General features: G+C 35.9%; 1 protein-coding gene across 26 annotated transcripts in view; it reads right to left on the reverse strand.

Annotated features, from left to right (window-relative positions):
• Positions 1 to 17312, reverse strand: part of SORBS1 (sorbin and SH3 domain containing 1) — a 223109-nt gene that overhangs the window by 77318 nt on the left and 128479 nt on the right. For 25 of the 26 annotated variants that reach the window (XM_072425107.1, XM_072425108.1, XM_072425128.1 and 22 more), the window contains 4 exons: positions 14903 to 14955; positions 12787 to 12855; positions 5686 to 5784; positions 2882 to 2989 (listed from right to left, as the gene is read on the reverse strand). In XM_072425107.1, coding sequence (XP_072281208.1) covers positions 2882 to 2989; positions 5686 to 5784; positions 12787 to 12855; positions 14903 to 14912 — 286 coding nt within the window. In that variant the 5' untranslated portion in view covers positions 14913 to 14955. The remainder of the gene's footprint in view (positions 1 to 2881; positions 2990 to 5685; positions 5785 to 12786; positions 12856 to 14902; positions 14956 to 17312) is intronic. The other variant, XM_072425114.1, reaches the window with a different exon arrangement.

Below are 17312 nucleotides of genomic sequence, written 5' to 3' on the forward strand. Positions count from 1 at the left end.
TGACATACAGAACAACAGGTTTTAGTCACTTTTTGTTATACCAATTTATTCCTCTAAAGCTTAAAGGAACCCAATGAGTGATAATGTATGTAATATATGTATTATTGTTATGACCTCCTTTTATGTTGTGTAAATATTAACCATATACAGTAGAACAACAATTCCATCCACTGACACCACCAATGAGGCACTGTTTGTCCCAATACACTAATTATGGGCACACTTTCTCCCTCTGACAATAAACTGGCATTATTCTGCTCAATGATAGGACACTAACACCAATAATAGGACCCTATACCTCCCCCAACACCACCAATAAGGCACTGTTTGTTCCACGAACTCCAATAATAGGGCACTGTTGCTTCTACTCACACCACCAATAGGGAACTTTTCCTTCCACTGGCATCAACAGTTAATCCTCACTCTTCCTTTTTTACTCCAACTACAAAATCTGTGACATTGTTTATTCCCATGGACATTTTTAAAGTTCAAGGGTCTCTGCTCAAGTTTATAAAATAGATATTTAATCACTAGGCTTAATTAAAAAAGGTACAGTAATCATGAATTACACATTTGTTTATATACAAAACAGTTTATTAACATTCCCAAAGCCTTCTGTAAACATTTCAAGAACAAACCATTTGAGATAAACATGACATTGTGGGGAAGAGAAATATTTCTCCAAACATATTTCCTTTTCAGAAATTCCATAAAATTGCACATCCCCTACAAATATGGATAACATACAATGCCTAAAAAGGTGCAACAAAGGTAAACACTGCTTTTGACAGTAATATCTGATAATTCATATTACACAGAGATTTATCTTATTGGTAAATGTTGCCTTCCAAAACTAAGCCTTCCATTGCAATAAGGTCTTGATGGTCCCCCCGTATAAGCATTCAAGGCAGATCATTTGCCCATATATGGATGACCACCTTTAGCCTAAAATATGAAACTGGAATGGAGCAACTGCCTATACTACAAAATAATATACAATTTAATGTCTCATCCAATATTATTATCCACATAGGTTAAAAGAATTGTCATTGGATGTAGCCATTCTCAGACAATAATTTAATTACCATATTGGGTTTTTTGGCAGATAATTGTTTTATAACAGTGGATAGACTACAGGCTTGGTAAATCTAACCTTATTTTCCGATACCACAGCAAAGAAGTCACCTTAAAGTCAAATGGGGTGACTGCACTTTCTGGTTTGTGCCAATATCATTATGGTAAACAGGCATTCAGCTAATGAAGGGAACCCAGTGAGTGCAGACAGGATAACTAGGTCAGATTTACAAACACTTTTTAATGCCTATAAGAATATCACCACCATGGGCATTAGGACACTCCCTGTCCAAGAAATGATTGCTTGCACCACTGACCGTTTCTTTTATGTCTTAGTCTCTTTAAGAAATACAAAAAGATTGTATTGCTTTTAAATAAAAATATGAATTTGTACTTTGCCTATGATGCCAATTTCCTTCACAGGCAAGGAAGGGGAATTAGTCATATGCCCCCATACTTAGGACAACTGGGTATTCTTGTCAAAGGTCAGTAGGTGGAGTGAGGAAGTAAAGTGAAGGTGACTATAAAGGGAAAGCATGGATTTACTTGAAGACTAGCTTACATTATTACGTTTTCAATCAATTTTAGAAAAATAATACTGACTTCAGTTTGAAATATTGATATGTGTAAAATTTGTTTGTCTTTTTTTATTGTAAAAGTGGAATTTTAAACCCAATCAAAGCCAAAAAAGTACCTAAGAAACTGGTCTTCTGGAATTTGAAAATTCAAAAAAACCTGATTGTGTAGCCAAGACTGCTTGTAGCTGGTGTTACAGGAGCTCTCATGCATTTCAGTTTTTGATTAACACAAGCTCACCAACTACTCCCTGTGAGTAAGATTGTGCCTTCTTAATAAAGACACATGCTGTCTACTGTAAAGGAGGGATTTGAGGAAATGTAGTCTGATATGTTTGCTCTTCCTACTTTGGGTGTCACATTGGCAATTTAGAGATAGGGAAATAGATGTAATGTTGTGTGCAAGAACATTTAGCCCAAAAAAAGGCATTCTGTCCACCACTTTGCTTATATACAATGCTTGTATTCAATTTTTACCCTGATTGCAATTAGAATGTTTTATTGTTCTGGCATCAATTAATTTTTTCATCGTTTTTTTTTTTACACCTTCAGCACCTTAAAATTATATTTCAAATGGCATAGTTAGAAGTTTAAATGCCATTACTGAACAGCCGATGTAGAAACAGGTAGGTGTGCTTCTGCAGAAGGATCCACAATGAAAAAATAATAGCTGCTATTTAGATCCTTTTTAATATCAATTAGCACCTAATGCTTATTAGGGATTAAGCTTTATTTATGCAGTATTTGAAGTTTAAAATTATATATGAACAACATTCAAATTTTCTCTAAATGTTTAAACACATGGATGAAATGATTTTCCTAGATGGCCATTATATGAATGAATTTTGTGGTATTTTGTTCATACAATCATCTCATAAAGAATATTGTATAGGTTAGCATGCCTAAAAATACTAAGTTTTGCTTGTGCTGCAACATTCCAGGAAGTATCTATAGAAGTGCAGGAAAAAAGGCCCTTTTAGGTGGAGACAGAATAATGACAAAATTAATTAATTATTTAAGTGAAATAAAGACTTGCAGTGGATGCAAAAATATTTCAAGCAAATAAAGCTTGCACAGCTAACCTATATTTATAAATGGGAATTCTATATATGAATGAAAAAATTTTCATGTGATCAAAAGAAATTTGAAAATAGCCTACAGCTAGGTGACCGGACCCAACCTTTTTAATGTAAATATGCAACACTAAGATATTCAAAAAAGAGATAACTTACAAGGTGTCAGCTCAATATCTAGGGTAGATCTGCTCTTCTGTACTTCTCCCTGTGATGCTCTGAGGGTCACGGCTCCCTTTCCTGTGCATACTTTTGCTGGATCCACATCTAAAAGCAGATAATAATGGCACATTACTGAATACAGTCCAAACTGCCCGATGGCGAGAAGCCTTTACAATACATCATGCTGTGTCAGTGTATAGGCCATGCACTGTACTGCCACAATGGAACACAGATCTGTACATTCCACATGAATTATGCCTATTGACTTGTGAAAATGAATAATGACTCACAGCAACATTAAAGATCCCGAAAATCAAAGAAAGTATTGCAATATGAAAGCTTTTGTATAAGAAGAAAAACTAAAAACACCATCTGTACCCAGACTATGGCTACGTACACACGTGCAACAATTATCGTTGGAAAATAATCGATTAATGACAGATCAAAGATTATTCACGATTATTTTGAAGGATCATATAATGCACGATTCCGTTCACGCTGAAACAATGCGATCCCTCAAAAGATGAACTACCAATAATGTACACAGTAGATATGATCATTTGAAGAAGGAAGTGATGTGTACCAGCGAAAGTGTACTGCAGAACCATCCATGATCACTGAACGACCGTACACACAATAAATAGCCATCGATTGTGCCCAATCAGATCGGCCGGGATGGTAGTTCATTTCAAGCGACATTCCTTGTCGTCGTCATTGGCCTGTTGTTGTTCACTTTTTTTGTTAACTATCATCAAATGATCAATCGTTAGTTGTTCGTTTCCAAAGATAATTGTTGCATGTGTGTACGTAGCCTATGGGTTTTAAAATATCAACAGTTTTCCAACAAGCGTGGTCACCAACAAGAGGTCATCACTGACCTCTCTAGCTGCTTCAGCTGTGAACTAATTCTTGAAGGTCCTTAAAGACACAGGGCACAGGAAAGATTCTGAAGATGGTAAAGGGGTGGCTGTATTAAGGTTAGATTTTCATGCACGACAATCATTAATGGTCATTTCCGGCCATGAAAATCTAGCAACTGTACAAGACTTTACGTATAACATTGTATGGATTTTCAGGATGAATCGATGAAAGGATGAAAAGACCACTAATAATGAGGATGTTATGAAGACATGCAGAATGGTTAAAGTAACTCTTATTTGAAAAAGTGCACAAGCTGAGAAGTCCAAACTTTATATGTTTGATAACATGATTTAAGGCCCGCCAAAGTACACAAATTACCCAATTTTGAGAGAATATAACTTTTTTTTTACCCAGTTCTCCTGTGGGCTTTTGTGAACCTGCACACTGGCTACATGTTGGGGCCATGTGCAATATTGACAAAAAATATGTCTGGTTTGCACAATAATAAGTAATAATGTGGGGTAACCACTGTGTATATATATATATATATATATATATATATATATATATATATTCTTCTTCCAGGTTCAATACCATCTCCTCATTTAACTCTAGCCTTCTGATTGAGGACTCGGTAACCATCATCACCCCGCCATCAAGTGACCAGTTTGTNTGTGTATATATATATATATATATATATATATATATATATATATATATATAATCTCTCAAGAATTTCATGATTTTAATCATTCACTTTACAAGAGCAGTTGCCTGGGAAACAATACAATTTGCTGGCACGTGGCCAGAATACATATTATATGAAAGGTAAAGACGGAGATTATTCATAGTGAATTCTTTTTATTTTAAATAAAGGAATTATTTTAAATAAGGTCCACATTTGTAGACAGGTAAAAGAGGCCTGGACCTATAGAAGCTATATTGTCAAAGGCCATTGGTCGGCCCTGTATTATAGAATTATATTACAGGCCTTAGAATTGTACTACTTGCTGGGTACAACTTTTGCAAACATCAGGCAAAATGGCATGCTGTTAAAACTGGTTTGGTTTCATTATTGTACTTGCCAAAAGAGCTTTTAATTTAAATTAATTTGCCATGGGTCATGGCCAGACAGGTGAACAGTAGTTCCTAATAATAAAAAAAAAAAAAAAAAATCATCTTCCAGGTTCAATACCATCTCCTCATTTAACTCTAGCCTTCTGATTGAGGACTCGGTAACCATCATCACCCCGCCATCAAGTGACCAGTTTGTAAAACTGCAGGGCTTGTAGCTCCGGGTTGCACAGCAAACTAATGCTGCGCAGCCAGGACAGAAACTGCACGGCAAGCAACATCATTTCGCACAAATCCTAAACAACAACCACTTGGCCAAAAGGGACTTGTCAGGGGACCTTGTCACGACCTGCCAGCTTCAAGGCCATAAAGACCTGGGTACTGAGCGGTGGCCATAGGAGAAACAGAACCGAGCTTTAGATGAAGTGAACACCCTTTTGGATTAAACAAAGCACATGCATGGCATGCTTCCATTCTATAATAACTAGGATATGAGACATTTATAAGACAAACAATAACTATATTTAAAAAACAAAACTTATTGTCTAACTTTAAAAACAGGTATTTTCAGCATGTAAATTTGCTCAATGTACATTCAAGTATAAACCTAAAAAGTGTAAATCAATAATCAATTATAGAACAAAACCACACTTACATATATTTTCTGTGGCTATGAAACATACAACAAAGCAAAGCAATCCAAACACAAACTTGGTGATGAGATTGATTCAAACACTGGCTTACAATAAAAGCATGACTGGTAATGGTTCAATTACAAGCGGTCCAGTTTAGGTCATGTGATGTAGATGCAGCACACACAAAACAATGCAGAATGTGCATGGCTAATTCGGGCTGCACGCATGTACCTGGAACTGGCACAAGGTCAGGAAAACTTTGTACTGCCTTCACTGGAATGATTTGAATAGCTGAGAGTGAGCGAGAACTCACTGGAGACCCATTTCTTGCTGTGGACACAAGAGTAAAAAAAAATGCGTATGGAAAAATCCACAGAATATATATAAAGAAACATTAAGACAAATGTCTGATTAAATGTTCTACAAGGACTTATGATCTCAGTATATAGTACAGTGCGATAATTATGACATGATTTCATAGTACACTGAAAGGTCTATACTCCAGTATTACTACAAATAGCCATGCACAGTAACCATCACATACACCCTTCAGCAGAATTATCAGCTATTACCTCTGTACCATTGTTGCTATTGTCTAAGAACATTAAAATAAAGCAATGCAGGTTATTATTAAACCAACATCACATAATTAAGAATGAATGGAAACCAGTACATGGCAATTATTAGGTTGCCATCACTGATATCTTAAATTGAAAATGCTTTTATAGTAATCCAAAGTACAAATACATTGAGTCACTGATTGCTAATAAGTAGGCAGATCATAAAATGCACAGTTATTATAAATCGGTGGCTCTGTAATCATTAAGGCCAGAGGTGACCATAAAACCAGCATTTACAGAAACCCAGGAATGGCAGCCACTTTTTTTTCTTTAGGAAAGTTTCCTGTCAATTAGAGCTGGTTGTTTTCTTGTGTTAGGAAGCTGATGAAAAAGACAAGGAATCTATTTCTTCCAGAGCCCAGGCTGTCCAGAATCTCATTGATTAATATTTATGTGTGTTTAAAAGCTGGCTGCTTCACGTCAAGGTAGGACTTTAAAAGAAGCCATAGAGCTATAGAACAATCTAACAGCACGTTGGAAATTTTGTTTGTCCAGCATTTTCTTATTGGTTCATATTCATGATTGGAATTTTTCTTTCCAAGACCCCCAACAGTCAGTTTTTCTTCAATTCTTGTGGTTTCCAGCAAATCCATCCTTTAGCTCTCATGTTAAACCTAAACACATTTTATTTGTTCCTTACTGCTGATAATTCTAGTTTGCAGCATAAGCATTATACAGAAAAGGAAACCACTTTTGTACAGTATCAGGGTGCTTTAATTTTGTTCAAAAAGTTAGAAACACACATGTTGGTATAGAGGACCAAGGCATACAGCACATTTACATGATCACCAAAAAGCATCTTCGAAAAGTGACTCCATAATATCGAATTTAAAAAGTAGGTATGCTTTCAGATGTAATAAAGACCGGTCACTGCTGCTCCCTCTCCACTAGGCTTGTATCTCCCACCCTGTAGTATTGTGTATAAAAAAAAACCTTTAGAAAGTTGAGTCCCTTCCACAGCTCTGCTCTCTGAACAAGCTAAGTGCAGCAAAGATACTAAAGATATGTCACTACTAGTTTTACAAAGTGGTACTAAGTTTTAAAAGGCATTTCGTGCACCCAATGCACATACATATATCCTATGCGGCTATAAGGGAATATTTTTGTCCAAAGTTATGCTTTAAAGTGAAACAAAACCCTTTTTTCCTTTTTTTTTCTCCTTTTACTCACGCAAGGACAGTGCCACAAATATTCTTTAAATCTGAAAACTTCATATACATGAGAAATACAGGTAACCTGCTAGGATGATAACCATTTGAGGAGTTAAAAGACTGAGAACCTACATAGGCACACTGGCAAGTTATTGTTATCTTGATAACTTTCAGAGGAATGTCTTGAATGTAGCATACACTACACAAAAGCTGGTAGGGAGATTTAACATTACTTCTCTTGTATAATTGGTTAAGTTTTAATAGAGTTTATAGATAGTTCCAAATTGTTATTCCTTTTGTCAATCTAGATTCAATTTTGTTCAAGTTAATGGCCTTCTGTACAGTCCTTAAAGAAGGCCTTAAAAGTAGCACAGGTCAGCTTATCATCTTAGGAATCTTATCTATCTGACGCAGCAGGGATTAATATTACTTCAATTATTTTATTTTATGCGGGATATAAAAACTGATTATTGAATCTACCAGAGAATCACCAGACCAGAACGGTAAACACAAGTAAAATATTAGAAACTGGTAATACTGCCTATTTATTCTAGCAAACAAATTTAAAATGTAGTTAATTGAATACATAATTCTTTAAAATGTTTCAAATAATTTTTGATCTAAAGAGGAATCTTTTACTTGACCTGTTTTTTAAAATCAAGAATGAAATAAAAGAATGAATATGATTAAATATATTTTTTTTTACCAGCACAGTCTTACAAAGTAACTAAAGAAACAATGTTTATGAGATTAAATATATACCCGTACACCCGTTTCAACTATGGATGGTAGACACTAAGAAGCCATCAGCCGCCCGTGAAGGGAGTCAGAGCTTCTTATCTCTGTGTGTCAGTTCTCTAGTAACACTCCTGAGCCCTGATGTATGGAAATCCTTAATTTTTACTGAAACCCAAACCATTCATGTGTGTCACAGTGAAATTATATTTCTTTGTATTTGTCTGTATTAATCTGTGGTTTAGACAAACCAATAATATAACATGCCTGGCTAAGAAATGTACAGTACATCTCTGGACTTTTGAAGATTACATATTTTGATTGAAAAAAAGACCGAAGTCAATAGAGTTCAACCCTTAGGGGAATAGGATACATACAACCATGTATGAAGTGGCACTGGTGCCTTCGCATTAAAGCTGCTCTGCATCAATAAAGACCCCCTCCCCCCCAAAAGGTGGAAGAACAACCCTGAATGCCACATGGCACACCTGAAGGCTTCTGAAAAAGGTAAAAAGCATAAAATAGATGCTTGGATTCTTATGGCAATAGAGAGGCAAAGCCCAGAATTGGACTTTATAATTAAAAAAAAAAAAACTTGTATCAAGTGGTTAAGCTAAAAAAGGGTGTAGATTGAGGGGAATGTGTGTAGGAGGTTTTAAACTCTTTATATTCCTAAAGTTATATATGAGCACAGGTTTAGCCATATTTTCTCATTACATACTAAGGCTTTGTAGTGCTGGACAATTACTTAAAAGCACTTCAGAATTAAAAATCACTGTTGCTTATTACAATACAAGTCTATAAGTCAGAAGATGTATGGAAATGAATGCACTACTCATGCAGGTGAAAACTTTCCCCCCCAGTTGTTAAGCAGGAGGCCTGAGTAGCAGAATATAGCACTCCTTCTAGTGCCTGATAAACAAATCTCTACAACTAAGGCACATAAACACTTACCAGCTACAGTAACTTTAAATATGAGCATAATAAAAAAATTAAAGTTTCCCTTGAATTCCAATCATTCTACTAATAAATGATAAAAAACAGATAACTAAATATGTGTCGAAATAAATAAATAAAGCAGTGACTTAGATTTTCCTATTAGTCACAAAAGGGTGTAACAACTGAAATCTACAAAATACTCAAGACACATTATGCTTCATTTACTAATTATTAGTGATTAGTGAATTGCACTCGGCCAAGCCCTAAAAATAAAATCAAATTAGCTAATTGGCCGTAACGTGAGAACTTATTGTGCTGTGACAGCTGCTTTAATGAGAAGGTGTAACAGCAATTTATTTATATATCTGAGCAAAAACTATTTCAGTATTGGCTGTGGTATGATGGGAGTATGTATGACAATCTAAACCAGGGTCCAGGGGATTGAACATTTTTACCCAACCATCCACTATTTGGAAATAACGATGAGTACAATGTTTGCTGGGTGACTAGACTAAGGCTACGTACACACATGAGATGATGCTAATCCGATAATCTTTAGGAGTGGTATCAGATGAGAATCTGGCTTGTGTACAGCGCTCATCAGTCGTTCATGGATCCGTCCTGGCGGATCCACGGCCGAAGAACGATTGTAATACAAGCGAAGGGGAAAGAGCGTAGCAGGGTGCCGCTCCATCGTTCTCCCCGTCCCCTCTCCATAGAGCACAAAGTGCTGTATGTACAGTGCTCGTTCAGTCTTCTGTCGTTGGATCATCAAAAATCCTTTCCAACGACAATTATTGAATATGTGTACGCAGCCTAAGTGTCTGTGTAAAAGAAAGGGATAGTTGGATCCAAAACCACCAGTCTGTTACTGCAAACGGTAGAATGACAGCTAAATGTTTGCACTGAACTGGTTGGCCTCACTTAGCCAATCAGTCCCAGATCAGATAACCTGATATGTTTGCATCTGCTCACACGCATGTAACCTTCCAATCCTATAAAAAATTATGCACCAGAAATAGAATGAAACAAAATTAAGTTTAAGTAAACAAGCTAAAATTCATTTTTTTCCGGAGGCTAGATTTGTTTACTTTGGAGGTAATGCCTTTATTGCTCAGTACAATAGAGCTCAGGAAACCAACGCATTTTATTACTGCACATTTGCGTGCTTCATAAGAATAAATGCCAGGACAGTTTACATTTACATTAGCAAACCGATGTGTTAGAAGCAAATTACACTCATGTTTACGTGACCTGGCAGTTTATGATTACATTACTTATCCTCATGTACACAGCAGGTTATCCTCTTATACAACTTGCCTTTCATGAACTGATCTGCATTTGATTCTGTTGAAGTGCAATTTAAAAGGATGAAGTCTAATTAAGAACTTCCAAAATGGTTATGCAGCAAACCTATTTTACAGCTGGATATTCTTCTAAAATGATCATCCATTGAAATCACTAAATGTACATGATTATAAATAAACAATATAGTTTATTCACAATAGAAATTCAGTACAATTTACAATAGAGTTTATTAGACTCCATTTATACCTAGACTGGTAACAAGATACAATATTAAGGGGTCTATTTATAAAGCAGCCAATCAAGACATTCACTGAAACATTCCTTAGTGGAGAATCTTCCAGGTCTATGTGTTTTAATGGAAGTGATCAATTCTCCACCATTGAATGTTTCAGTAATAATAAAGTGCTCTGCATACCAATACAAGTCTTTGGAAATGTAAAACCCTGTGGAAGCAGGTCATATACACCTGTTAATGTATTCTGAGTGATCACAGGATGTCTCCAACATATATATATATAAAACTGTTGCCAGAAAAATAAACCCAAAGCCTGTTCACACAGGCCCATAAATCAATTCATTAAAGCTTTAGATATTTTCAGTATGTGTTATTTACCACTTTTTACAATTAACAGTAGCAGTTTAGTTTTTTTCTGTATAGATCAGCTTAATTTAAACAAAAAACTAATTTTTACAATCAGCAATAAAACTGAACAATCTGTCAGATTTTTGTTTTAGGTGTTCCTTTGGAAGAAAATTCCTCTTCACTTTTAGTTACAGAAAATGATGTATAACTTTTAAGTAAGGGGTTGGGGGATTTTTCTTGTCTACTTTCTCAGAGCTCATGTTCTCATTTCATACATTTCATGCAAAAAATGGTTGTTTTGAGGCTTTTAGGTTGATGAAACGCATAGTCCTACTTTTCTTATATACCCAGTTATAAACACTTTTTCTCAATTTGAGATAAATAAAAATATATAAGCCAGGAAAATGCGAGTAAACTAAGGTTACAGAAAACATAGAGATGGAATTTATGAAAAAAATCCCTGCTTTCATCACTTGTATTTGGAGACTATGTCTTGGATTTCTGCCACTACACATTGGCATTCACTGACATATAAAACTGGAAGAAATATCAGTTGCTTCTCTGTGGTAACACCTCAAGATTTTAATGCAAAATGTTAAAAATTCTACTTGCTGCATCTTTGGTGGAGTTTCCAGCAAATTGCACGTTCCACAATGATGTTTGCAAAACAAAGTGCTGTTGAATAACGCAGAGGTGTGAATGTAGCCACAGAGAGGATGAGAGCATGCAACTCCACCCATTCTGTTTTATTATCAACTGTTTTTGATTTGTTTAAAATTTAAATCAATTGATTACAAACTGATGTTATCATTGATGTGATTTACAAACAGGCACTGAGCTTAGCTGGGTTCTGGAACTTATAATAATACCAAATTGGGGGATATTAAAAAACAAGAAAATGGAAAAGAGCCAGGTCATATGAGCTCAGGAAGTCACATGTGTCTCCTCCAATTACAATATTCTCTCTGCTACATTACACAGAAAGAACTCTTTGGGATACCATAGGATGCTTATTGTGTTCTAAATACTATGAATGAACTGCAGACACCTCAAACCCCTGTGAATGTTTCATTTTGTAAAACTTACAGTTGTAAAAGGGACAAAAAAAATTGTTGTAAAAAAAAAAAAAACTCAGATAACTACACATAACTAATGTAAACTAATGAAAAAAGCAAAAGTAAAATAAACATATTACTCAAAATTTATACAGATTTGTTTCACTGGCTATGCAGCAAGATCAGACTTATAGCATCCATTTTTTAAGTTCAGACAGATTTAAAATAAATAAATAAATAAATAGGGAAAATGTAATATTCATACATCTGTCCCATTATAGAAGTATCTAGCATACTAACACAGAGGCCACATTCCCTACATAATCGGGGACAGTTGTCAATTTGACAGCTGGGTCCAACTCTGTAAATCAGGAACAGCAATAAAACCCATTCCCATATCAATAAAGGCTGCAAAATCTGCAACTGTAATTTGTTTAATAAAAGTTTTTCCTTTTACCTATTCATTAACATTTTATTAAAAAAAAAAAACAATTTATATTTAACTCCATTTAAAGAATAGAATCTTTAGTTTTAAGGAGTTGAAACCTACTGTGGTTTGCATATACAAGAATATATTTTTTTCACTTTAATGAATAATTGGCCTGTATTTTTCTATTCTCATTTTGTCTTTTTTGCGTTAATTTAGCCACACCACAAACACCATCCCATTTCTTTGGGTTTTTCATGAACCAATAGGTGACAATTCTAGAGCTGCCAGACAACAGTTCATCTCTGCACCCTGTACCATCCAAGTGCAATCTGTCTCAGCTTGGGAAAGGGAGGAGGGTGATGTTCTTTGTCCTGCCCCTAGCAACACCAAGCCATTAAACTTTTTGTAAAGTCCAAAAGTCCAAACAGATCCATGCCATCTATTTATGTTTTGCAATACAAAAATATTACAATATTATTTAACACATATAATTTACACTAATATGACTCACCGTTCTCCTGCATGTTGCAGCCGGGTGTTACTCCATTCACCACACTGTTTGATATGCTTACTTCATTGTCTGAAATACAAATGAGAAGGTCACCATAAGCACATTCAAACACTACACAAGCATAAAGCCTGTTTGCTTTCTCACGCGCATTCTAGTATAAAATTATATGGAACATGTGGAACAAACAAATTAGGCTCTCATCACTTTTTCTAGGTTTTTCGATCATATTAGGAAAGCAGGTGTGCTTCTAACATCTAACTCTCACAACATAACCTCCTTAGTTTTGCAAGCTGGATAAGCACTCAATTTGTAAATGGATATATATATATATATTACACACACACACACACATACACACTCACACATAAATTGGGACATCCAGTTCCACAAATTGTTTGTCTCTGTTGACAATTTCTAAAAACTTCAATGGTATTATTGGTATAATGTTCAACCTGAAATGGTTTTAGCAATGGTTAGCCTTGGATGTTACCATAATAAAACACCCATGAGGAACCATTATCAGAACCATGGACACTTATTGTCCTGCTACAACACATTTTTATACTACTTAAAATTCAAATTATGCTTACTGGCAGAAGTTAGAACATCTGACAGATTGGTATTGTCATTGTCTCTGTTAGGTACGTTCCCTTTCGTTCCTGATGACCAGTCATACATGGGACAAACAAAAACCGAAATAAAATGTTCCCAAAAGGAACAAGTTCAGCACACAAATTTACAGTTTTACTTTTTGTCCACTCCAATGTTTTGTCTACACTTTGAGTTTTAAAAGAACAGGCCACCCATTCATATCACGATATTACGGGACTAGTTTACTAAACAAATTTCAGCTGTTTACTTTGCATTATTGCCTTGCAAGAGATACATCATTTATCTTAAGCTGCGTACACACGTGCAATTCTTGTTGGAAAGGATCGTGAAAGATCCTTTCCAACAACAAAGGACTACACGATGCATGAACGAGTGCTGTACATACAGCACCGTTCTGCTCTATGGAGAGGGGAGGGGGAGAACGACGGAGCGGCACCCTGCTGCGCGCTCTCCCCCTTCCCTTGCATTAGGATCGCTCGTCGTTCATTGTTCGTGGATCCGCCAGGACGGATCCACGGACGATGAACGACGTCAACTGTACACACGCCAGATTCTCGCCCGATATCTGGCCAATGCCGATTATCGGGCGAGAAAAATCTGACGTGTGTACGTAGCTTTAGTGAATGTGGAGAAAATTTGCTGTGCAAGGAACTCACTTGCAAGGGGACAATTCTTTTTGGTACATGAACAGTCTAAATTCCTTTAGTAATCTCTACCTTTGTTTCTATCTGATGTAATGACCAATATTGGTACAGTACTATATATTTATATAATGCATTATCCCTCGCTGTGTTGCTGCTTAAAACACCACAGGACCGACAGGCCCAACCCTAATGACCATAAATACAACGCAATGAGGCTGCCTATTGTCTGCTGCTCTCCCCTACAATCCTACATATGTTTATCAAATGTAAAGTCTTTTCTAATATTAGTACATGGCCTACTTTTTGGCTTTAGACAACAACACAGTTTTTTTTAGCACATATTATATAGGAAAACCATAATATTAACCTATTACAGCCTATACTTCTAAAACATGCTGCTGTATAAAAACTTAAAATCAGAGGTGTATTAAAAGTATAGATTACTATAGCGGTGACATAAGATTTGGGTATGCAGTGTTTTTAGGTCCTTGATTTTTTTCTTTAGATCTTTGTAATGTGGCACGAAAAGCCAAGTATATGAGTGTTGTACATTACATAAAATATAAACTTCAACATTTTGTTCACATTATCTCTTTGATCTTTATAATCCTCATTGTTAGCAAGCAGCAATAAATTACTTTTTCATGTGTTTAGTTATGAACTGTTATGGATACCAGGTTTCCATATAGGTTATTTCATAACGCTATTTTAAACAGTATATATCACTGTGATAAACATTACCATGGAGGTTTTTCCTGGTTGGACCATTGCCTGACCTCCAAAGCAGCCGAGTACAGAAAAGCATAGTTACTATGTTACTATGTTACTGAGTTACTATGCAGAGTGACATATGTACTCACCAGAATTCATGCTGAGAGCTGTACAAGTTTTCTCCCTCAATGTTTGCTTGTTTCTGTTTGGAAAAGGAAAAAGACAAAATGTTTATCTCATGCTGGACTCCACTCAGCATTTGCCAGCATCATATTCTGTCATAAGTTAGAAGGTATGTGAAAAATCTTTTAGCACAACTTCCTGGACCTTATTCAGCTTAAATGTCCATTTATGGTGTCACTGTCTCCCCAAGTCATAAAATCCCATCCCTGCTTATTAACAACATCAAGGGAGATGAAGTAATAAATCAGATAGATTAGTGAGCAGTGATAAACAGATTAATGCTTATCTATGTGGTCGAATTAAAGAATGAATTCAGGGGCAGAACACATGGCATTATTTTAGTTGGTGATTCAGTGGTGGTTTAGTTAGTTGGTGATTCAACCTTCATCAAAGGCTGCCTACATATGTGCAATTTTTGACGCTCTTTTGTGATTGTTTCAAATGACAGATGAACGAACGGTGTAGGGCTGTACAACTAGCACCCCCTTTGTTATGTAGAGAGGGGAGGGAGAAAAAGAGCAAGCCGCACCCCACATTGGTATCCTTCCTTGACGTGTAAAGTGGCCATTTTCTATTGGTTGTTTATGGATCTGTGCCGATGGGTCCATGTACGACATCGGAGACCACTATACACTTGACAGATTCTTGCTCAAGACGAGCACGACCATTCATATTGGGCAATAGGTATCTGACTTGCGTACATAGCCTAAGACAATGAGACCATGAAGATCTTTATGTAGACTTGAACTCAAAAAGTAAAGCTTTTCTATGTTGTAGGGGACATTTAGAAGTGTTGTGCTCAAGCAGTACTCTAAACATTTACCTTTTGTCTTCAATTCCTACTGAAATTTGTATGTGAGGGTGTCGACTGTGCATATAGCTTCACAGATGTGTATTTGCAGTGGAGATGATCTTTGACACTGCTGCTTCTAACTGCTATTCCCGAATTTGGAACTAGGTTTGGTTATGTCATGGCTGTGCAGCTCACTGGTCTCCCTGCTGGAGGTCCTGACATAAGGAAACAAAGCCCTACATCTACTCAGATAGGTGTCTTTTACAGTGTAGAACAAGTATAGAAAATCAGTAATGGGGAAAGATCGGCTGAAGAGTGACTTTGCCTTCTGCCTGTGTATTGTGCACAACTTCCAGATTTCAGATCCTCTGACACTGAAGTGGTAACAGAGCAGTGGAACAATTTGCTGTCACAGCATGTTGCATTTGATGCTTGAATGATTGTCCCTGTCTCTTCACAGAAAAAGGAATTGTCCACTCTCTAGTTTATGTACTACCCTTGAACATAAGCAGAATTTGGTCCATAAACTGGGTCATAATTTGATACAAATAAGCTCAGTGAAAGATAAACCACACATGACTGCTAAGGTGTGTTCAGTAATCAGATCAAGAAATAGAAGATCCCATATCTTTTGTTATAGCCAACAGAATAATTTTACCTGTACAGACACAGGTTTATATTGTTGCTTCAAAAAATTGAACAATTGACATCAAACTTCCACTGTTTTGTGCATTTATCTCAAGTACGTAATTCTTTCCACCTATGACTACAAAAAAGATTTATATAGTTAAATAAAGGACATCAGGTATGATCATCCTAACCTGATATACACCTTAGAAATCTGATTAATATCATATTATGTGACTGTCCACAGATATTGTACACAACTCTAGTTACCATCAAAGCAAATTCCTAAGTGAATATACTTGTGTGCTTATTTATTCTGGAAATGTGATGACAGCCAGATGTACAAAATCATCATCATGGTGAATATTTATATGGGAAGGGCTGCTTACACTTCATTTAGTTTTAAATGCTGCTGTCTAGTCACAAGAGAGGCCTGGGAAGAATGTATGCTGGTCTAATTATTTATTTTAGAAAGTTATCTGTATTCAAGTACTGGAACCTTTCTGAATCTGTCATGATGATTATGACAGTTCTGAAGGCAAAAGTTGAGTCTAACCTGGTACAAGTGAGATGTACCTAAAAAAAGTGTCCTGTGACTATATTTTGAAGGTTTACATTATTAAAATCATACCTTAGTTAATAAAGGGTTTTCTTTGATCTCCGTACCTTCTGAATTGATCAATAGCTAACATAGCACAACACTCTGCTCCACTATACACCTCGGGTAAATGAGTTACAAAAGACTGTCACAGCAAGAACAAGCGCCCGGCATTCACTTTTTCATTCAGTTTCCAATTAAATGAAACTACACAAGGTGGGCTTGGGAGATTATAAAAGTATTCTTTTAGTACTGTAAAAACAGAAAAATGTGTCTGTTCACAGTGGGAGACACGAGGAAACATATACTGTTTTATAAGCACTAATGTCTTACCAATGTTATATTTCTTATTTCTATA

This window comes from Pyxicephalus adspersus, chromosome 10 (assembly GCF_032062135.1).
Source record: "Pyxicephalus adspersus chromosome 10, UCB_Pads_2.0, whole genome shotgun sequence".
Classification (NCBI taxonomy): domain Eukaryota; kingdom Metazoa; phylum Chordata; class Amphibia; order Anura; family Pyxicephalidae; genus Pyxicephalus; species Pyxicephalus adspersus.